At 52.6% G+C, this 23,175-nt stretch overlaps 1 protein-coding gene and 1 long non-coding RNA gene across 6 annotated transcripts in view; both read left to right on the top strand.

The window, feature by feature from the left end:
• Nucleotides 1-23,175, top strand: part of KCNQ1 (potassium voltage-gated channel subfamily Q member 1) — a 403,111-nt gene that overhangs the window by 330,683 nt on the left and 49,253 nt on the right. For 3 of the 5 annotated variants that reach the window (XM_078341766.1, XM_035263711.3, XM_003734333.6), the window contains one exon: nt 308-369. In XM_078341766.1, the coding sequence (XP_078197892.1) occupies nt 308-369 (62 nt within the window). Of the gene's footprint in view, nt 1-307; nt 370-11,610; nt 11,963-23,175 lie in introns of those variants that run through there. The other 2 variants (XM_078341764.1, XM_078341765.1) reach the window with 2 other exon arrangements.
• LOC103796433 (uncharacterized) lies at nt 13,688-15,521 on the top strand. The gene is made up of 3 exons (XR_013523604.1): nt 13,688-13,745; nt 14,456-14,604; nt 15,426-15,521. It is a non-coding gene; the product is annotated as an uncharacterized LOC103796433 (long non-coding RNA).

Here is a 23,175-nt window from a genome sequence, read left to right as displayed (position 1 = left end):
CTGGGAATGAGTGTGATGGCTTGCACAGCCAGCAGTGTGGCCGGTTGAGGCATCCCCCTAGGGCTTTCAGAGGTCAGAAGTGAAGGTGGAACAGGATGGAGCCCAGGTCCCCAGCTGCAGCCATGCCGCCCCACTGTACCACCCTTGGTATTTTTGTCATAGGACACTTTTTAAAAACGTCCTAGTAGGTTTAAGCATTGTGACTCTCAGCTACCTCCCCCAGCCCCACACCCTGCTCCCCAAGCCCAGCCGGGGTCCCCGGCCCACCCCAGCACTCTGCCCTGATTTGGATGTTTTACCCCCATAGAAAAGAGCAAGGATCGTGGCAGCAACACAATCGGCGCCCGCCTGAACCGCATAGAAGACAAGGTAGGCTCACGCGCCGGCCCGCAGTGGCTCTGAGCAGCGTCCTGGGCCCAGCAGGCACCTCCCTGCCATCTGTGTGCGGATGCAAAGCTCCAGTGGTGCCCGGGGTCTGCAGGCCTCCCCACTTTCCTGCCAGTGCTTACTGCAGCCCACCCAGCAGCTCCCAAGAGGACCCCAGGCCCACTGCCCACCAGGCTGGGCATGGGTCCCCATGGAAGGAGTCGGACCAGGCTGGTTTCTCATACTCTGACAAGTGGTGTCTTTACTAGCAGGTGGCACCCAGTGCCCCTTCCCTAGCTCTTCCCCGCTGCCTCTGGTAGTCTGCTTTGTGCCCTGAGAGCCTCCTGGCTGCGTCCTGAGTGGAGGGTGGCAGGAGCTGGCCTCACATCCCTGCCTTCTCCTGGGCCCAGCTGTCTGGGGCCTCCACTTGGGGCTGGCCAAGGGCTCAGGGAAATGCAGGGCCCAGTTGGGATGGGTTCCTGGGAAGAGAGGCATCTTCTGTTTACCCCAAACCCACCAGGCCCCCGATCCCTGCCAGGCTCTGTGCCCATCCCGTGGTCCCTCAGGCCAGAGCCTCTCCCCTGGCACCCTGGGAGCTGCCGGTGGATCTGGGCAGTGGGAGGGCCTTTCTCGGGCCCATGGCTGAGCCCACCACTGCCCTTTGAAGTCTCTGTGGTTTGAAGCGGGCTGTTATCTTGCCGAACAGCTCGCCCGTCTACATGGACTTTATCTGAAAGTAGCTGAGAGGCTAAAAATAGAGGAATTTCAGTTGGGCAGGGAGTGCGTCTGCCGCCCGGTTTCCCTGGCAACGCCTGGCTCTGGCCTGCTTCCATCTCGGCTGCAGCCGGGCAGGCGGGGCAGGCACAGCCCAGCCCGGGCTCCCGCGCCTGCCCCACCCGTCCTGGCCCCCAGGACCTGCAGCGTCACCCTCTCCCCACCTGGCACCATCTGCCCATGGCCTGGGGCAGCCATGGGGCCCTGAGACCAGCAAACTGGGTCAGGCAGAAAGAGTGGGGCTGGTGTTCAGGTGCCCTGTGGGGCTGTGTGACTGCAGCACCCTGATCCCGCGAGCCTGGCCACCCTCTGTCGGCACAGGACTAGGCAGGGCTGGTGCGGGCCTTTGCCAGGCAGACGGCCCAGTGGGAGATGGCACCCATCTGGCAGGAGAGGAAGCAAGACCCGGGAGAGGTCAGTTCACAGGGCGGGCAAGCTCGGAGGCCCAGGAGCTGTGGCCTGTCTGCTGCCTGGGGAACGAAGTGTTTCCTTGGGTTTGTCTGTGTGCAAGGGCCCAGTGACTCCTGGCTGGCACACCCAGTACAGCGGAGCCAGGCACCCTGTGTTGTTGGCACGGCCAGGAGTTTCTAGACATCAAGGAAAGCCATGGTAGAGCCAGGGAGTGGCACTGAGTCCCCACCTCCTCTCCTCCTCCAGCCTGTGAACATCCCTGTTATGAGGGGTCCTGGTGGCCCTTTCTGGACAGCACGGGCTGGGGGCAGCCCCCGCCTTTCCCCGCCACTTCCATCCCCTACACTACTGTCCCAGGCCCTTCTTATAGCTCTGCCCCTGCTCCATGGGACAGGCCACCCTTTAAGCCCAGACCTGGAGCCTGGCATCCTGTGGGGTAATGGTGGGTGGCAGACAGCGCCTCCTGAAGCGCGACGGCCCCTTCCGACGCGCACAGCTGCCGTCCAGCAGTCTGCTGGGCCGGGGAACGAGGACACGGTCCTCGGTCAGCCAGTGTTGGTGCAGGGGCCTGAAATGGGGCCAGTGCTGGCCTTGAAGGCACAGAATTATGCGCCTGGATTTCTTCACATCTGAGCAAAGGGAAGCATTTTTCGAGTCCCTGATTCCTAGGGCAAAGTTTAAGAACAAGGCATCCTGGTGCCCTGTCAGGCTCTGAGCCCAGGCCACAAGGGTTCTGTTAGATTCTGCAGGCACAGCCCTGGTGGGCCCTGGCTCCCTGCTGTGACATTGGAGTCCCCTGCCTGGGGTCTCCAAGGGAGGGAGCAGTACCCACAGTCCACACTGCATCTCAGCCCCGCTGAGGGGTCTGCCTGGAACCCGGCTGCCCATCAAGGAGCTGACTGAGCTGTGCCCTGCCACTGACTGGTACCCCCCCTCAGGGACAGACCCTGGGAAAGGGCCTGGCTGGGCCTGGAGGGCTTGGTGGCACAGCCTGGCTCGAGTTGTCTCCGTTATCAGCGCAGCCACCAGGACCGTAAACACCCCAAGCGCAATCCTGCTGACTTCGGGAAGTAGGGGCAGGAAATCCAGCAGCCGCCCGGCCCTCGGAGGCCCAGCAGGCGTGCAGCGCACGGTGCCAATGCCCACCAGCCCCGCCAACCCCAGCCGGAGCCCCTGGCCTTCCCCACCGGCACCCTCCCCCACCCCATCCCGCCGGTCTGGCTGCCTGCCGGAAGGGAGTCAAGGCCCCAGCCCCCAACTGCTTTCTCAGCTCAGCTCAGCCCCTCAGCTGGGCTGTGCCGCGGGTCCCATCCCAGGCTGGCTCTCCTAGCCGTGAAATGAGAGGCCCAGCAAGGAGGGAAAGGGGCCGCTGGGATGCGCAGCCAGCTGGCACCCCTCTCGGAAGGGGTCATGCGAAGGATCAGGGAGGCCTGGAGTGTCCCTTTGCAGGGAGTTCGCCAGTGCAGGCCAGCTGAGCTTGTTCAGGGCTGCCTCCGTTTCCCTGGCAGGGAGCCTCTTCTTCCTTTGTGTCCTGGCCAGGGGCCCGCACTGGGGAGAGGGGGCTGGGGGACTCCTCGCCACCCTCCTGCGGCCGTCTCTGCTCTGACACAGAGCCCCCACCCATCTTGCAGGACGCCCTCATTCCTGGGATCACTTCCACCCCTGTGCCTGGCCTCTGCCTCACTCCAGGGTGTGGAGAGCAGAACCCACCCACACCCACAGACCCAGGGGCCCCCTCACAGCCAGTCTGCTTCCTGCTAGCCTCCCTCCCTCGTCAGATGAGAGGGTTTGACTCTGCTTGTGTGCTTAGGATCAAAAGTCACAAAAGCTGCCTCAGGCCCCTTCCATTTTCGTCTTAAACTATTGTCTTCTTTATTGTCGAGACAACTCCTTATTTGCCCAAATGCCCAAATAAATCCTCTTTTACAGATGGGAAAACTAAGGCTCAGAGAGGCTGAGCAGTCGCCTGAGGTCACACAGCTAGTTAGGAAAAGAGAAATGGAATTATACATTTCATCCCAAGGATGACACAGACAGGTGTGAGAGATGAGGTGGAGAGAACAAGGAGGGATTTCATCATCACCCACAGCTCATATGGAGAGGCTGAGGAAGGCTGAGGCTAGGGGCAGGCAGGGGCACCAGCAGCAGGGCCCAGGGCCTTCAGCGTGGGCCAGGAGCCAATGCAGGCAGTCAGGAGGGGTCCGGAGAGGGCTGGCCCTGCCCACTCCCTGTCTGGCCTCGCTGGGCTTCTTGGAGTCCCACGAAGGGCTGGCAATCAGTGTGGGGGCTGTGTACCCCGGACACTGAGGAATCGATGGCAGAGGCCACTCCAGTCTTCTTCCCCAGCCTGTATTCTTAGCTTGGTCCCCAGGACCTGCTGCACTGTTTACGTTGGGCCCTGTTTATTTTGCAAGCTAAGTTCATACTGCTTTTGCTGATATGAGGAGCACAGTGGGCTGGGAGGGTTTCTTTCTTCTCTGTTTTTGCCGGAAATGTTCATGGCTGAGAGCCGGACACAGGGGAGTCCTGGGTTTCCATGCCCCAGTTCAGAGGGCGTTGGGTGGGAAGCGGCCCTCACCACCTGATACCCCTTTCACTGCCTCCGGTCCCAGAAGCCAGACCTCCACGGTGAGAATGCCCCCAACCCAAGACTCCCACCACCACACCACACACCCCATGCCTTTACCAAGCTGCATGCTTGACCCCAACCTCCAGGATGCAGGCAGGCCCAGCATCCCAGAATTGGGTGTTTGCTGCTAGACACTGCTACCCTTTTCCTCATTACAGTGTGACTTCTCCATCCACCAGACCCACAAGCTGCACCCCAAGCCTTTTTTGTCCTGGTCGGTTCTCTGAGCTGTGCCCCCAGAGCCACCTTGCTGCCGTTCATCCCCACCCTTCAGCCCAACCCCTGCTGAATTGAGGCCTTTATCATCTCTTACTTGGATTATTTTTCCAGCCATATATGTGGTCTCCAGCCTCTCCCCACACCCACCAATCTTTCACATTGTATATTATTTCTTAGACACTGCTGAAATCTCACTTACTGATATTTAATATATCAGAAATTTTGCGCCAATATTTATGTGTGAGAGACATACATAATTTTCCTTTCTCGTAAGGTCTTCATCAGGTTTTGGTATCAAATGTATATGAGCCTCACAGACTAAGTTAAGAAGTGTTCCCTCTTTTCCTGTATTGAGATATTTTGTATAAGATTAGAATTTTGTTTTCCTCAAATGTTTGATGGAATTTGAAGGTATAGACATCCAGGCCTGGTGTTTTCTTTGCGGGAAGATTCATCCTTCCTGGTTCAATAGCACTAATAAATTATGGACTGTTCAGGTTTTCTATTTCTTCTTGTATCAGTTTTGACAAGTTATGTATTCTAGGAATTTATACATTTCATCTTATTTTCCATGTTTATTGGCATTGATTATTATTTTCATGTCAGTCACATTAGCATTTAGTCCCGTTTTTTTATGCTCAATATTATTTATTTGTGCCTTCACTGTTTTCCCTCTTAGTGGTCGAACCTGCCACTATTCGCCCACCTTGTGCATATTTTTAGCAGACTTCTGCCTTTGCTGATTCTCTGCATTGTGATTTTGTTTTTGTTTCATTCACTTCTCATTTTCCTCCATTTACTTGGCCTTAATATACTGTTCTTTGTCTGACCTCTCTAAATTCAGAATAGGATAATTCTTAATTTTCAGGCTTTCTAAATTTCTTTTTTTTAATATATATATTTTTAACCACTGTCAATCTCAGGGCTTTCTAAATTTTTAAGGTATGTATTTAAGGCTATACATTCTTCCTCTAAACATCATTCAAACTACATCTCCCACGTTTTGATATATGCCGTTTAATTGCAATCTTTATTCACTCTAGTCTTCTTCTAATCTCCATTGTGATCTCTTGTTTATCCTAGGGGTTCTGTAGCAATGTGGTTCTTGTCATTGTTATAATTGTAGCCCGGCTTACTCATAATGTTGCCCTCTTGTCAGAGAAAGCAAGCCACATGATAGTAATCCTCTAGAATGTTTTGAAATATGATTTAGGGCAAAAATATGTGGTCCATTTTTGTAAATGTGCCTTCTGTACTTGAAAACAAGGTATATTCTGACATTGTTGGGTGTCGCGTTATGTTTATATCCACTGGAACAAGCTTGTTAATTGGTCTGTTCAAATCTTCTATATATTCATTGGAATGTTTTTATCTGCTTGCTCTATTCTTACCGAGAAGGAATAGGGTAAATTTCTGTTTAACTTTCTAAGAAACTTCTAAACTGTTTCCAAAGGATTTGTACCATTTTGCTTTCTCACCAGTAATGTATAAAGGTTCCACTTTCTCCACAGCCTTGCAAATACATGGTCTTTTCTATTTTAGCCCTTTTAGTGAGTATGTAATGGTATCTCATTGTGGTTTTGATTTGCATTTCCCTAATGACTAATGATGTTGAGCCACTTTTCATGTGCTTATTAGCCATTCATAGTCTTCTTTGGTGAAATGTTTATTCAACTCTCTTGCCCATTTTCTAATTAAGTAGTCTGTTCTATTATTGAGTTGCAAGGGTTTTTTTTTATATGTTCTGGATACAAGTCCTTTATCAGATCTATGACTTGCAAATATTTTCTCCCATTCTGTGACTGTCTTTTCATTTCCTTAATCACATCTTTTAAATCACAAAACTTTTTAATTTTAATGAAGTCCAATTTGTCTTTTCTTATGTGGCTCAGGCTTTTGATGTTTTATCTAAGAACTCTGCCTAATCCAAAGCCATAAACATTTTCTCCTGTTTTGGTTTCTCCCCCCCGCCCCCCACTAGAAGTTTTATAGAATTAGCTCTTACATTTAGGTCTATATTTACTTTGTGGTAACTCTGGGGTATGATATGAGGTGAAGTCCGGATTTGTTTTGTTTTATTCTTACTTATGGATATCCAATCGCCTCAGGATCATTTGTTGAAAATACTCCTTTTCTTCCTTTGAATTTTCATGGCTTCTTTGTCAAAAATTAATTGACCATAAATGTATGGGTTTATTTCTGCATTCTCAATTCTGTTCTGTTGGTCTATATGCCTTTCTGTAAACCCATACAGAATAATCTCTGGATTATTATAGGTTTACAGTAAGTTTTGAAATTAATTTATGTAAGTTTTTAAATTTTGCTCATCTTTTTTCAAATTGTTTCTGTCTATTCTAAGTCCTATGAATTTTCATGTAAATTTTAGTTTCAACCTGTCAATTTAGAAAAAAGGCCTGCTGGATTTTGATAGGCATTGTGTTGAATCTGTAGATCCATTTAGGGAAAATTGACATCTTAACAAAATTGAGTATTGTAATCAATGAACATGGTATATCCTCCATTTATTCCATCTACTTTATTCCTTTCAGTGATATTTTGCAGTTTTGGGTATATGAATTTTGTATTTCATTTGTTACATTTACTCCTAAATATTTTATTTGTCATGCTAGCGTTAATGGAATTATTTCTTAATTTCATTTTGAATTAATTGTTCATTACTGATATATAGAAAAACCATTAAATTTTTGTATCAATCTTGTAAACTGACTTTTCTGTTCTTGATTTTAGTCATTTCTGCTGTTGCTGTTGATTTCTTAAGATTTTCTACATAGAGGGTCACGTCATGTGTCAATAAAGACAATCTTTACTTCTTTCCAGTCAGTGCCTTTCATTTCTTCGTGTTGCTTAATTGCACTGGCTTGAATTTCCAAAAAAGTTTTGAATAGAAGTGGCTAGAGCAGACCTTGTGGGGAAAATCATTTCGTCCTTCGCCATTAGCTCTGAGTTTTCCACACATGCTTTTTATCATGTTGGGAATATTTCCTTCTATTCCTAGTGCATCGAGAGCTCTTATGGATATTGAATCTTCTCAAATGCTCTTGCTATGTCTAGTAAAATGATCCTGTGGTTTTTCTTCCTTATTCTACTGATATGGTCTAATCCATTAACTAATTTTCAGGTTAATCCTACTGATGTGGTGTAATACATTAATTTTCAGTCTCACATGTCTGCAGTAAATTCTACCTGGGCTAGTATATGATTCCTTTTATATGATGCTGGATTTGGTTTGCTAATATTTTGTTAAGAATGTTTGTATCTTCAACCTAGGAAAGCTGATGGAAAGGAAAAAAGAATGTGCCTGTATTCATAAAGGATATTGGTCTGGTTTTCTTTTCTGCTTTTGATGTCAATTTTTTTTAATCCTTTTCTTTTTAATCCTCTAACCATATGATTTTAGGTTTGTCTTTTGTAAACGCTATATTACTGAGTTTTTTAAAAAATCATTTAATACATTTACATTTAATGTGATTTCTAATAGATTTGGATTGACTGCTAACAGCGTATTTTGTGCTTTCCATTTGTACCAAATCTTTAATATTTCTTTTTCTCCTCTTTCTTGCTTCTCATTACTTTATTACTTCTCATTCTACTCTTCTCTCTACTGGTTTTGAAGTTATGTATTCTACTAGTCTTCTGGTAAAGGTTAACCTAGAACATTTCAGATGAATATACATCAGAAGTAATTGCTATATCTACCCATATCTGTATAAAAATAGGAATCCCAGGGCACCGTAACTTCAGTCACTCTCCTCCTGACTGAGTGCTTTGCTGCTGTATATTTCAGTTGACCCATGTTTGATTTTTAACTCACGGGTTGGTAGTGTTTTATACAATCAACGCTTGTTTCAATCTACTCACCCACTTGCCTCTTTGTCATTGGTCGTTTCTTTCTTATCTCAGATCTTACACCTGGGATTACCTTTCTATGTGGCTGAGGGATTCATTTAAATTTTCTTCAGTGAAAAACTCCCAGATTTTGCCTGCAAATGACCATTTTACTGTCATCTTAAAAAATATTTCCACCAATTATAAAATTATAGGCCTTAGGTTATCAAAGTTCTTTTTCTCTCAGCACATTGAAAATATTATTGAACTGTCTTTTGGCTTCCGCTGTTACTGTTAAGAATGAAAATCATGAACGGTTGCTCCCTGGAAGACAATATTGTCTCTGGCTGCCTTTAAGATCTTCCTTTTGACTGTGGTGTTCTGCATTTTCACTAGCACGCGTTAGTTAATAGGTTTCTTTTGTTCTGCCTCGGCTATCCTACTCTGTGGTTTGTTGTCTTGTATCAGTTCGAGATTATGCTCAGCTAATCCATGTCAAGATTTCAGTTCAGTCTTATTGTCTCCTTCTGGAATTGTTATCGGCCAGTAGTAGACCATCTTACTCCCCTTCACATCTCTTAACCTTTTTTTAAAAAAATCACTTTGTCTGTCTGTATAGTATTCTGGAATTCATCTTCCAGTTCTCCTGTTGTTTCTTTAACTGTGTTTAATTTGCTGTTAAACCCGCTCAATGAATTTTAAACTTCAAGTATTATTTTATTTATAAAAGTTCTGTTAGGTTCCTACTCATATCTGAGAGGTCATTCTAATTTACTTGCATGTTCAAATTTTAAAATTTTCTTGAAGTGTATTAAATATGGCTATTTTATATGGAGTTTCTCTTAATTCCAGTATCTAAAGTATTTCTGAGTTCACATCCCTGTCTGTTTTTTTTCTTCTGCTGACTCTCATTCATGGTGTTTCATTTCCTTTGTGTTTTTTTCATTGTAAACTTATGTATTTTAAAATTGATCGGTGGAAATTTTTGAAGCCTGGTGTGGAGTTGGGGTCCTCAGGGAGGAATCATGTTTACCCCTTCCATTGCCACATATGTGGGTGTACTGCCAGCCTGGACTGTCGGTTCCAGGCTCAAAGTTTTCTAGGCAACCTAGGTGGTGTGAATTAGAGCCTCCAAGCTGAGCATGGACTAGCATGAGAAAATGACCTTCCACGATAGAACTTGTTCTCCTTCTCTTAGCAGTAAGGCAGTTTTCTTTACAAACTTCTCAGGGAGTAGGAGATTTCTCACTGGCCCTCACGCTGAAGGCGCACAGCTTTATGTAAGTCTGAGACTTCCTATGTGGGGCAGGCGTAGGCTTTGAGAACATAACCATGGATCTCTGGTGAAAGCAAAGCTCGAGTTCATCCCAGTCATCAAATGTCCTCAGGGCCCCCGTTACCTCTGGGGATTCCACGGTCCCTGAGTTTCCAGCCTCAACCTCCCTGACTTCTTGGTCAGCTGATCCATGCTAGCCACAGATTAATTTTAAATCTTCTAATAGCCGCTTTTCTTCAATTTAAAAGAAATCGGTAGAATTAATTGCACTAATATCTTTTATTTAACCCAATCTATCCAAAATATCATTTCAATATATAATTAATATTTTTAAAACGCTTGAAATTGTTGACATTCTTCTCTTCATACTGGGTCTTCAAAAGCCACTGAGTATTTTACACACTTCAATTTAGACAGTTTTCATGAGAACAACTTGGTCTGTATTTAGATTTCATAAAATTTACCATTGAAAAAGGAGATTCCCATGCCTAAGTCATTTCAAACATACTTAAGAGTTTTCTAATAACTGAATGAAGGATCTGTCTGTAAATTTTAATTTATTAAAATGAAATGAAAATTCCATTCCTCGGTCTCAGTCGCCACTTTTCCGGCACTCTGCCGTGCAGATTCAGCTCTGAGACAGCGCTGCTTTAGATGGACATGCCCATGCGTGCGTGTGGGGAGGTGAGTGTGGCTCCCCCACATTTACCCAGGCCAGGCCCAGGGAAGTGCTCAGTGAGTGCCCACAAAAGGTGGTAAATGTAGGTGGCAGGGACCCTCCCGGAGAGCACATTCTAGTAGCTAGCAGTCATCTCAGACCCCTGGCGCCGCTCTCCACCCCATGCCCCCAACAGAGACGCATCCCTGCAGACCCCTCCTGGGCTCCTTCTCTACTACATCTTCCCCCCAAGTTCCCCTGCCTCGAGTCCCCAGAGCTCATGACCCATGCCTCCCTAAGGTCCCTAAGGAACGACTGCTTGGGATTCTGGTTCCTTCTGGTTCGCTGCAGCCAGGTCTGTTCCCTGACGTAGCTTCACAACTGGAAGGTGCTGCTCAGGAGACTGTGAGAAGTATCCCTTGGTGCATGCGGGACACACATCCAGGCTGTCACAGAGACCAGGGGGGACCTTGCCACCAAGGGGCTGGTTGCATCAGAAAGTTGGGCAGCCTGGATTGCCCTGGCAGTCCCGGCCCTGCCCCTCCTCGGCAGTTCCCCCTCCCCTCTGCCCCCCCAACACTCCTCTCTCAGCTGCTAGGCTGCTCTTGAGTGACAGGGCCGTAAATAGGCAAAGGCGGGGGCTCTGACTGATCAAAGGGCTCCCTTTAGAAGCCGTCATTAGCTTGCTATTCTGGGAACTGGTTATTTTAAGGTTAGTGTATTTTTTCTTTCCTGAGGAGCCGTCTTAGTGGATGGCAGAGTCCTGAGGGGCTGCGCTTCAGTCAAACCACACAAGCCCTGTTTTGTCTGGGGTTCCAAAGATAAACTATAATGAAAGCGGCATTTGACGCTGAGCACCACCACCCCGTTCCTGCGCAGGGGTGGATGTGTCTGCCAGGGAGTCCCTGTGCCCAGCAAGCACAGGGGAGGCTTGCGGGAGGCCCCTGGAGCCAGGTTGAGGCTGCTCCCTGGGAGCCTGAGGTCGGAGCCCTTCAGGCCTGGCATTCCCACAGCCATCATGGCTGGCCTGGCCAGAGACCGAGGCCCCGTACCCTCCCCCAACTTCAGGCCACCCCCAAAGGCCACACCTAGAACCAAGCCCAGCAGGCACCTCAGAACCACAGCCCAGCTCTGCCCACAACCCTCTGTGGAAAGAGAGTGGCTCCACCAGTGGCCAGGGGAATGCACACCCCTGAAGTCAAAATGTAAGGAAATGATGATACCCTGTGCTGGCATGGATGTGGAAGAGCAGACACTCTTCTGTCTTATGGGGGATGGGAATTACCATGCCAACAGCTCCTAGAAGGGACCCTAACACTACCTGTGAAAATTACAGACCCGTTGTCACTCCTAGGAAAGAAAAGCACCAGGGTCAGGCTTTGCCTGCAAGCTTTGTCATGCAGCAAGCTCTAACCACCTGTTTGTCCATAGAGAGGCTGCATATACATTGAGACACCTCCTGCCTGTGGGATACCGCAGCCCCAGCACCAACCCCTGACAAGCTTGCCGGCAGCCATTGCTCGAGAGGGATATTGTTGATGAGTCACTCAGTAAGAAATCTAAGTTGCCAAGGAACGTGATCGCATCTCTATGAGACCATACCACCGGGACACAGCTGGAAAGGGAGGCCAGGGAATGGCCGAGGTCCGGGATGCTGGAGCTGCTAGCCTCCCCCTTCCCAGGACTGGCTCCTGGGCACTGGGACTGCCGTGGGCTTGGCTCTGAGATCCACCATGAGTTCTCGCTTTGTCTGAGATTGAGACATCAGCCAGTTGCTGTGCTTATTTAGAGGTGTTTCTTTTTCCCCCGGTAGAGTGATTTCAGGTGGAAGTGAGTGTGATCGGAAAAGGAGCCTCAGAAACAAGTCCCCACCTTGGTCCTCTGGTCTCCCCTAGGAGGACCACCTACAATCCTAACATCCCTTGAGCCCCCTCCCCACTCAGGGCCCCTCTCTGTGCTGCCCACCCTTGGATAGGTTGCCATGAGGTTGCCAGGGGCTGGCAGAGGGCACTTGTCAGCTGCAGATTCTGGCCCTGCCAGCCCTGCCCCAGGACATGAAGGGGTTCACACCCCTTTGGCCCCCAGTTTCCTCTGCCATACCAAGAGCCCAAATGACCCTCAACCCCCACTAACTGTGGCTGGCTGATGGGACTGTGGAGAGCGCTGACTCAGAGGAAAAGCCTGACTGATGCGGCTCTGTCCTCCTCTGCTGGGGTTGTCTACCATGTCCCCACCTCGGTGACACCAGGAGTTGGCACTGCCTCTGGTTCTACTGCAGGGCTCAGGACAGCCCCGTTGGCAGTGCCCTAGCACAGCACAGCACCTACTGAGACAGCCAGGTCAAACCCTGTCCTGCAGGCACAGTCTCACTTTGTCATCCTATGAGGCTCAGGTTGCCCATGGGACCCTGAGCCCCATAGGAGGATCTCATCATCACTCAGGGTCCTCATCCAGGTGTGGCCCATCCACACCCAGCATCCAGCTGTGCACCCGGGGCCGGCACACAGACCCCCTTCCCATCCCACACAAAGGAGGCAAAACCCTGACCTCCTCCTGTGCCTTGGGAGCCAGGGGCTGGGGTCCAAGCCCTCCCCCTACACGCAATGGCTGTGAGACCTGAGCAGTCATGTGGGCTCTCAGCCCCCAGTAGAGGGGATGATGTAGCACAGCTCTGACAATCGCTCATGTGCAAAGGCCCTGTGGCGTGGGCAGTGTCACAAGCTCCCGGTCAGGCCTGCCTGGCTGACAGCAGAGCTCTAAGGCTGTGAGTATGAGGATGGCCATCAGGGACCCCTCTGTAAGCTCAAATTCTGCCTCAACTCCACTGTGTGGCCTGGTCGTGCCTCCTGAATCCAAGCCTGGTCTCCCCAACTATCCAGCATCTTCCTACCTCTCTTACCCTCAGCAGTCCCCCAAGAACGGTTCTTTTCTCTGCAGTAGCATCTCCCTTTCTGGGGGTGTTCCTCACTTAGCATGTCTGGGGGACAATTGCCACCCTCAAGCCTCTCCTGAATTGCTCTATTTATAGGCCTCCAATACTGGCCAGAGAGGAACTTGCAGTGTTTTTAAAAATGCAGCTCAAGTGTGTGTCAGCTTCTGCGGGTGCAGCTGCTTCAGAGAAAGCCTGGGATGGGGAGCAGGTGGCAGGGGCGTGGCAGGTGCCGAGCCCGATGGAGGCAGAGGCCTTGCTGGTCACCCACCCCCGTGTGTGGATCTGCACTCAACAGCATCAATGGCGGGGTCCGGCCGGGCTGGCGGCCCGCAGGGGCCAGGGCGTGAGGGTGGCGCACAGCCTCTCTGCGCGGCAAAACCTGCCCGGCTGCCCTGACCAACCTCAGAAAAACACGTCTTTTGGTCAAAATGGGCCCCTTTTTAAACTTGTCACCCGCGGGTCAGGGCACAGCCTGCCCCCGGCCAGTTCTGCATATTAAGCAGTGGCTTGGTCACCACCAAAAATAGATGTCCCAGCCGTCCCCTCCCTCTCTCCCTCCCTCCCTCCCTCCCTCCCGGGCTGGGAGACCGCGGGTGGCGCAGGAAGGACGGGGCGGCCCGCGCCCTCCACTCAGGTGTGGCCCCCGGGGCTGCACGCGGCTGGGGGGCTCCTGGGACTCAGGGTCCACGGGGGGGTGGGGTGGCAGGTAGATGCCCAGGTCCCCCCGCGATGTTGGGGCCGCTCCCCGCGCAGGGGGGCTCGGGCCTCGCTGTGGTCCGCGGCGTCCACAAAATGGCTGACTCCGGCGTTTCGGCCGGGCCGCGGAGCACGGCAGCCCCTGCACGGAGCGGGTGTTTATTTTGCCGCGCGAACAGCCTTTGGTTGCCCGGGTTCCGAGTGCTCCAGAGGCAGATGGAAATTTTTGTGGATTAAACACGGGGCCGAGGCGCGCCGGGCTGTTTGGGTTGGCAGCCGGAGCCCTCCCCACCCCGGTCCGCGTCCACCGCTTCCCGCCCTGGTCCGGCGCATCCATTCATGCCTTCCCAGGTCCCTCCCCACCCCGGCAGCCCCGGTGTCCCCTCCTGCGCTCCCGCGGGCCTCCGGGGGGTTGGGGGCACCCTGCAGGCCCAGAGCCCCGCAGGCGTGAACGCCTCTCCGAGTTTGGAAGACGCTGCGGGAGAGGAACGGGCTGCCCCTCTGGGGGCCCTTCTCAAACCCGGAGCCCCTCTGACCTCCAGATCTTTGACTGTAAAGGCAGCCAGTGTGTGGACCAGGCAGTAGGGCACGGGGTGTGCCCACAGGCCCAGCACCCAGAAAACACCCAGCACACGGTCCCTTTCACAGTGGCTGCTGCTCTCAGGAAGGTGGAAAGCTCCAGCTGGACATGAGGGGCAGAGCCATGACCCTCCCTCTGCCCAAGAGAAACTCTCTCCATCCAGGTGGACCTGGGCTTTTCCAGAAGAGGTTGCAGGGTGTGCAGGCTGCCAGGAAAGGTCTGTGGGGGTGAGGGAGCCCATCCTGTGGATATCCTGGGGAACAGCATTCTGGGCGGAGGGCACAGCAGGTGCAGGGTGGGGGGTCCTGAGGTGGTGCCTGGACCACCTGGGCAACAGCAGGAGGCACTGTGGCCAGGGCCAAGGGCATGGGGATCCTGGGGGCACAGAGCACCCTGTGAGGCCTCAAGTAGAGGAGATGGGGGCTTGGGGCTCTGGAGGGCTGAGGTCCAGCTCACGGACTTAGCGGTGTTGTTCTTGCATTCAGGATTAGCTAAGGAAGGTGAGCCTGACAGTGGGGCCACTGCACAGCCTCCTGCCCTGTGCCCCCCTCCCTGCCCCAGATCCCCCACAGCACCCCCTCTCTTCCCTGCCCTCGGGAAGCCCCAGGTCAGGCACATAGGAGCCATCTGTGTGGGCAGCGAGGTGGCTGCCGGCCTGCTGCCAGAACAGACATGCTTGTCCAGCCGGGTGAACACCCCATTGGGGCACTGGCGTCCACCCCCAGGGCAGGAGCTATTAAGGAGATGCTGATCCCTGGGTGACCCGTGCTGCCTAGTCACCTACCCTCGCTGGGCTACAAATGGGTTCAGCCTCATGCGCATCGGGCGGGGTCCACCTGGGTGCACCCAGCAAATGCATAGGGTGCTGGTCTAAGGCTCTGTGATGTCCCCTCTTACTGAGAGGGACCATATCCAATAACGGGTGGAAACTGCACTAGCAGGCTCACGTGAGGGCTCCGAGCTTTCTCCAGAACCCAGGAATATCCTCAAAACTGAGGCTGGGCATGGTGGCTCACACCTGTAATCCCATCTCTTTAGGAGGCCAAGACTGGAGGATGGCTTGAGGCCAGGAGTTCGCAACCTGGGCAACATGGCGAGAACCCATCTCTACAAAATAAAATACTAGCCAAGGGTGATGGTGTGTGCCTGTATTCCCAGCTACTCAGGAGGCTGAGTTAGGAGGGTTGCTTGAGCCCAGGAGTTCAAGGCTGCAGTGAGCTGTGATCGCACCGCTGCACTCCAGCCTGGCCAGCAGAGTGAGACCCTGTCTCTAAAAATAAAAATAAACATATTTTTTTAAATGAGGCCCTTCTGGAGGGATGGAGGGGCTAGAGTTACAGGAGCAGAAAGGAACGGGATAAAGGAATCCGGAAGCACCGTGTGCATTTATTCTTACCTTGTGCCACTGCCCGGTGCTGCGGCATAGAGGGATGGGCTGCCCCTGCTCCTTAGAATGCACAGCCCCATGGCAGGGCAGGGTGATTGGAATTACATCATGATCTGTAATTACATATTTGTCTGCATGAAGAAAAAAGTACTGGGTTTTCCCAGTCAGTGGAGTCAGGAGCCCAGAGCCAACCAGGAGTGAGCGAGGAGGAGGGTGGCACACCCAGGGTGGAAGAGTGTCCAGTGTGCAGCCTTGCAAAGGCCCTGGGGCCCGAGGCACATCCTCCTAAGGCCGTGAGAGCTGATGAGGCAGAGCTGGTGAGCAGCAAGGGATGGCCAGGCCAAGGGTCCAGGGGTGGCAGTGGCTCCGGCTTCTTGGGAGAAGGGTTACGTGTTGGTGAGGGTGCACCTCCAGAGGTTCCAGGAGTGGTGAAGGGCTGCTGTGGGATGAGGGATGGTGTTGGCACCTTGGACTAGGGTGGAGACCTTGGGGTATCAGCCCCCAGTCAGCCGGCCCCGCTGCGGGGAGGGAGGCTGGAAAAGGACTCTGGGTTTCTGCTGTGAGCAACCCCATGGGGATGCTTCGTTCAGAGGGTCTGGAGCTGCATTTGAACTTGGTGGCCACTGAAACCCCAGTGCTTAGAGATCAGGTAGAAAAGAAAAGGGGAAGAGGATGGGGGGGAAAGAGATGGGAGAGGAGTGAGGGAAACCTCGGGGAGGCCATGGTCAGGGGCGGCACAGGAGAGGAGCAGGGTCATGGGACTCAGCCCTGAGCCCAGCCGGTTCCCCGAGGACACTGGACCTTAAAGACACAAAGACGTGACCCATGCATGTTCACAGATCAGCGGGGAGCATGCAGAGCATTGGGGAGGACATCACCTTCCCAAGTGAGGGTGTCCTGGAGAGTGGCACAAGGTCTGCTGGGCTAGACTGGACCTAGCAAGAGAGCCTGAGCCTGGAGGGTCCCCCTGACCCCCCTCTATCACTTCAGCTTCAGCTCTGAAGCCGCCGCCAGAACCATGTGCCTATTCTTCCTAAGTTTGCTCTCCCTGGCAGAGGGAAAGACGGGAGGTCCACAGATTACCTTGTCTGTTGAACGCAAGATGCTACCAGTGGGGACCCATGTACAGACAGAAAGCCAGACCCAGCCTGGGGTGGGCACAGCTCATGACACCCGCCGAAGCTACACAGGGAGGAAGGCAGGCAGGCAGCACAGTCAAAACTGTGTTGTTTGATGACTCAGACGGTCCTCTGCCTGGGATTGGCAGGGGCCCAAGGAGTCTCCCCATCTAACTCGCCACCTCCTCCCACATCCCACGCAACTCCACCCCACACCGGCAAGGAAGCCAGGGCATCACTTGACCTTCCGCTACGTCAGTCTCCACATCTCACCGCCCCCATCCCTACCTCTCTGGTGCCCTGAGGAATAAGGAGGAGTGATGACTGTGACCTCAGGCTGGAGTCAGAGCAGACCCTGCCGCTGCCGGACCTACAGTTGAGGAGCTGCACCAATTTCTGGGGAGGCCACGGACGGGGCCCCGGGGTCTCAGGCGACCTGTCTTGTCTATCCCACTTCGTTTCTCTCTTTCCTTAAAATTGAAGTTTTGGAGCAAAGCCAGCTGGAGCTGTGCACCTGGGGGTCCCCCTCCTCCAACCTGACACCCAGTCACAGCAATCGCTAAAGAAACGGCCACACTTGGGCACAGGGTGGGCCCCGCTGAGCTTCTCTAAACCCAGCCCGTCTTCAGCAGGCCCCTGAGCTAACCCTAACCCTACCCCACACCCACTGAAGCTTACCTGGGGCTTGGCAAGCATCCCTAGAAATCAGAAGCCTGCCCCTAAGTCTGCTGGCTTCTGGCTCTCCGTTGCTATGGTGACACCCAGCCCCCCAGATACAGATCCCGCCAAATCTTCCCTCCCGTTTTGCAAGAAACAATATTTTTCTGCTCCACAGACTTGGCGGGACCCTGGCTTTCCCCGAGTCCATGAGGAACCCCACGGGTTCCTTGTCCTGGAATCTCCAGCTCTCATCCCTTAAGCGCCTCCACAAGCAGGGTTTCCACAGGGTGGGGCGGGGGGTGGGGCAAGCGTAGCCAACCTCCTGTGCAGAGCTTGGAGATGGAGGCTTCTCCCCAGATGAGGCTGGCCTTCAGCCCCCGCCCCCTGCCCCACTCACATGGGGACTCCCTTTGTGTTTTTCCACATCTGAGAGCCACTGACATTTCTTAGATGACGTTTACTGCACTTGGTGCATGTAAGTATTGTTCTGTAGCACCTGTGAGAGCATTCGTTTCTGGCTCAATGCACTTCCTCCCGGCATGCGTGAAAACATAAATACCAAGACACACGTGACTGTTCAGACCCCACCTGAAAACATTCCACGTCCCACCAGGAGCCAGCACAGCCCCTGGCCCCCTGCCAGGTGATGCTACCCCGTGGCAGCTGCAGTGCTGATGAACCTCTGTTTGAGATCACTGTCTGGCTACCAAGGTGGCCACGTCACCAAGGCAGCCACGTCAGTTCTCATGGCTCCTCCCAAACTCTCAGGAGCATGGAGAACCCTGGGCGTTGATGGCGGGTGACAGGAAGCACCCAGCACTTTCCTCTCCCAGGCCTTCCCAGCACCATTCCACCTTCAACCTTTATACCTCAAGGCCAGACAAGGACTCCCACTGCCGACCCAGGCCCCACGTCTTCATTTCCGTTGCTCTCACAAACACTCCCTCACACCCTCTCCATGGTGAAGGGAAATGTCCCCGAAGGGGCCTGTGTCTGGGTTCCTGCCTGGTCAGCTGCCATGTCCCCTGCCTCGGAGATGGGCCCAGAGATGATGGGCCTGCTGAGGGGCAGGCGTTGGAAAAGCCAGGAAGAGAGAGGCTGGGAGCCATTCTTCCGGCTGCAGCAGTTTTCGGCCTGTCCTTGTCCCCACACGAGCCCCAGTGGCTGCGAGTCCCACCCTCACCACCTGACATGTGACGGTATCAAAGCCATTGGGCAGAAACGGTTGCCTTTCGGTGCCAATAAAGGCGGCCTTGGTCCCCACCATAAATGGTTTCTGTGTGGAGTGAGACTGTGCCTGTCCCGGGCCTAACCCCCCAAGGGCCAGAGAGTCGAAATTAGATCAGTGGGGAGAGATTTTTACAACCTATGGGCTGGTGGCAAGTGGTGGCAAACCGTCCCCACGGGGCCACAATGGGGCATTGTTCACGGCCTCACCTGGGCTGTCTCCAGCACCCCAGGATTTACGAGGATTCAAGGATTCGGCCCAGAGCCTCGATGCAGCCTCCAGGCAGACTTGGTGGAGGGAGGGGTGTGGGGGAGGCCCCGTGAAGAGGAGGATAGTGCTGGGGGCTGGGCCAGGCAGAGGCCAGGCGGAGTGCTGGCTCCAGCCCCCAGCTCTCCAGCGACAGGCAGCCAGGAACAGGCCCCAACATGCCTGCAGACCAAGCGGGTCATATTTTGAATGAGCCCTCATGTTCTGTGTCCCCCACTGCGCAGCCATACCTGTGCCCAGCAGGGCCAGGAGGCCAAAGACAACTTTCCCTTGGGTTTTCGGTGATGCCAGCTCCAGCTGCTGTGTCATCGAGGTCAGGCTTGGCTGGCCTCTTCCTCACAGACCTACTGAAGCCCCCCGAGCACCTGTGGCTGTGCCAGCCCTGCACCTCCTGGCCACATGCCCACCACCCTTGCTCGGGAGCCCTAGGGCCCTTTCCCCATGAGCATGTGGCCGCCTTCTTGTAGGTCTAGAAGGTTCTTTGCCTTCTCTGTGCCACAGGGCCCTTCACAGTGTGGCCTGACCCCTCCTCTTCCCCCAGGCCCCGTACTTCCTCCATTCTGACCCTTGCCAGGCATGCAGGGCCCTTCTACAGCCCCCTGCCTATACCTGCACTCCCTCCCCTGGGAGCCTGCCTTGCCCTGACCACACGGCCTTTAGCACCCAGTTTGAGTGTCCCATCCTGTGAAGCCAGCTGGTTCCTCCAGGCACAGGGGATGCCTCCCCACTTTGGGCACCTGCCCTTCGCCCTGCACCAGCCTCCGGGTCAGCCCAGGTAGTTCGGGCTACTCAGGGTTACAGCCAACCAAGGGCACCATGGTGGGCAGACGCAGCCTTTTTCCAGGCCAAGTTCAGCCCTCTCACCCCCACAGGGGACCCGATTGCACAGCCATCCACAGCGGGCATGGGACAATGCTAAAGGGGTGTCCCTCCTCAACCCTGAGAACAGCCTCTTTCCACACCTTCAGTGTCCCCACCTGTGGCCCAGGCCGATGCAAGCCTGTGTGGTGCAAACCCACGTGGCAGTCCAGAACCAGAGAATGGCTGTCTACAAGGAAGGGGCTGGACCGTCCATGCCCCGGGTTCCCTCCACCCTCACCGTTCTGGTCACCTCCTTACGGCTTGGCATCAGAAGGGCTTGGAGAAGACTCCTCAGCCCCCTCTACAGACCCAGCCAGTTGTCCACCACCTGGGGGTGTGCCCAGTGCCCAGAACTCACCGACCCATGGTCATCTGAGCTGTTCCTACAAAAAGCTTCCTAGGGATATTCAGCTGTCTGTAGGGCCTCCTCACTGGGGTCACCTTAAAAATAGCTGTAGAGGGGTTTGTGGCAGCAGCAGCAGGCATTTTTAAACTAATTCATTGGTAATGGCAAAATTATGCCGAGTTCCCTGAAAAAAAAATACCCACTCTATTTCCTCATTAACATAATTGCAAACAGAACGAATCTTTCTTGATTTCGTGTAAACAACAGCTTGAAATAGTTTATAATCCTTGCAGGTATCAAATTAAGTTCTTACTTATGGTCTGGAAATTAATTACCCTTGCAGCGAGACAAATGTGAAAACTGTGTATTTTTGACAAGAAAATGAAGCAGCTATTGGGGAAAATGTAACTTAATCGTAGCAGAGAAAATTGTTTATAAATTGGTCGCGTTGTTTGAACTCTGGCCTCTGTGGCTCAGGGCTGGGTTGATCTATGCATGTACATTTGCCTAATTTAGGACAGGGGAAGGGCTGGAGGAGCAGGGACAGGTCCGGGGAAGGAGAGGAAGAAGAGGAAGGAAGGCAGAGGGTGCCCACATAGAGGAGCCCACCAGGAAGGGGGCATAGACAAGAATGCAGGTGCCGGGAGGCACTTACCTGGCAGGTGAAATCTCAACAGGCACCTGCAAAGGAGGAGAAAGCACCTCCCATGGTAACGAGAGAGAGGACACCAGGCCGAGGGGATGGCAGAGCAAAGGGCCTAGGGCAAGCACGTGCCTGGAGCAGAGAGGGAGCCAGTGTGTGCCTATCAAAGTGATAGAACTCTCAGAGGCAGACGGGGCTTGCACCCGGGGGGGCAGCGGTGCTCAGATTCCCCATGGCTCTCCATCCATGGCGAGCCAGGAGGTCACTGTCATGGTGACAACCAGCACTCTTTGGAATGGACTGAAATGGAATGGGATGTTTAACTTCTGTAGCTGTGCACTGGAATATGTGTGTGCATGTGTTGTGTGTGGTGTGTAGTATGCTTGCATGCCTGGGCACAGTATGTGTGTGCATGTGTGGCGTGGTGTGTTTGTACATGAGGGCGGGGTGTATGTGCTGTTGTATGTATGTGTTTTCTATGTGTGAGTGTGGCATGTGTTATATCTGCATGTGTCGTGTCTGTGTGGTGTTGATGTGGGTGTGGTGTGTGTTGTGTCTGCATGTGTCCTGTGTGTAGTGTTTATGTGTCTGAATGTGGTGTGTGTTCTATCTGTATTTGTTGTGTGAGTGTGGTGTGTGTTGTGTCTGCATGTGTCCTGTGTGTGGTGTTTATGTGTCTGAGTTTGGTGTGTGTTCTATCTGTATTTGTTGTGTGAGTGTGGTGTGTGTTGTGTCTGCATGAATTTGTGTGTGTGATGTGTGTGAGTGTGGTGTGTGTTCTTTCTGCATGTGTCATGTAAGTGGGGTGTGTGTTGTGTCTGCATGTGTTGTGTGTGTGTGGTGTTGACATGTGTGAATATGGCATGTGTTTGCATGTGTCATGTGTGTGGTGTTTATGTGTGTGTGATGTTGATGTGGGTGAGTGTGGTGCGTGTTGTGTCTGCATGTGTCGTGTGTGTGTGGTGTTGATGTGGGTGAGTGTGGTGCGTGTTGTGTCTGCATGTGTCGTGTCTGTGTGGTGTTGATGTGGGTGAGTGTGGTGCGTGTTGTGTCTGCATGTGTCGTGTCTGTGTGGTGTTGATGTGGGTGAGTGTGGTGTGTGTTGTGTCTGCGTGTGTCGTGTCTGTGTGGTGTTGATGTGGGTGAGTGTGGTGCGTGTTGTGTCTGCGTGTGTCGTGTCTGTGTGGTGTTGATGTGGGTGAGTGTGGTGCGTGTTGTGTCTGCGTGTGTCGTGTCTGTGTGGTGTTGATGTGGGTGAGTGTGGTGTGTGTTGTGTCTGCGTGTGTCGTGTCTGTGTGGTGTTGATGTGGGTGAGTGTGGTGCGTGTTGTGTCTGCGTGTGTCGTGTCTGTGTGGTGTTGATGTGGGTGAGTGTGGTGCGTGTTGTGTCTGCGTGTGTCGTGTCTGTGTGGTGTTGATGTGGGTGTGGTGTGTGTTGTATGTGCATGTGTTGTGTCTGTGTGGTGTTGATGTGGGTGTGGTGTGTGTTGTATGTGCATGTGTCGTGTGTGGTGTTGATGTGGGTGAGTGTGGCGTGTGTTGTGACTGCATGTGTCGTGTCTGTGTGGTGTTGATGTGGGTGAGGTGTGTGTTGTATGTGCATGTGTCGTGTGTGATGTTGATGTGGGTGAGGTGTGTGTTGTATGTGCATGTGTCGTGTGTGATGTTGATGTGGGTGAGGTGTGTGTTGTATGTGCATGTGTCGTGTGTGATGTTGATGTGGGTGAGGTGTGTGTTGTATGTGCATGTGTCGTGTGTGATGTTGATGTGGGTGTGGTGTGTGTTGTATGTGCATGTGTCGTGTGTGATGTTGATGTGGGTGTGGTGTGTGTTGTATGTGCATGTGTCGTGTCTGTGTGGTGTTGATATGTGTGAGTGTGGTGCGTGTTGTGTCTGCATGTGTTGTGTCTGTGTGGTGTTGATGTGAGTGTGGCGTGTGTTGTGTCTGCATGTGTCGTGTCTGTGTGGTGTTGATGTGAGTGTGGCGTGTGTTGTGTCTGCATGTGTCGTGTCTGTGTGGTGTTGATGTGGGTGTGGTGTGTGTTGTATGTGCATGTGTCATGTGTGGTGTTGATATGTGTGAGTGTGGTGCGTGTTGTGTCTGCATGTGTTGTGTCTGTGTGGTGTTGATGTGAGTGTGGCGTGTGTTGTGTCTGCATGTGTTGTGTCTGTGTGGTGTTGATGTGGGTGTGGCGTGTGTTGTGTCTGCATGTGTTGTGTCTGTGTGGTGTTGATGTGGGTGTGGTGTGTGTTGTATGTGCATGTGTCGTGTCTGTGTG

This window comes from Callithrix jacchus, chromosome 10, assembly GCF_049354715.1.
Source record: "Callithrix jacchus isolate 240 chromosome 10, calJac240_pri, whole genome shotgun sequence".
In the NCBI taxonomy this organism is placed as follows: domain Eukaryota; kingdom Metazoa; phylum Chordata; class Mammalia; order Primates; family Cebidae; genus Callithrix; species Callithrix jacchus.
The sequence above is the reverse complement of the archived record's forward strand: the minus strand, read 5'-3'. Positions and strand labels throughout refer to the sequence as shown.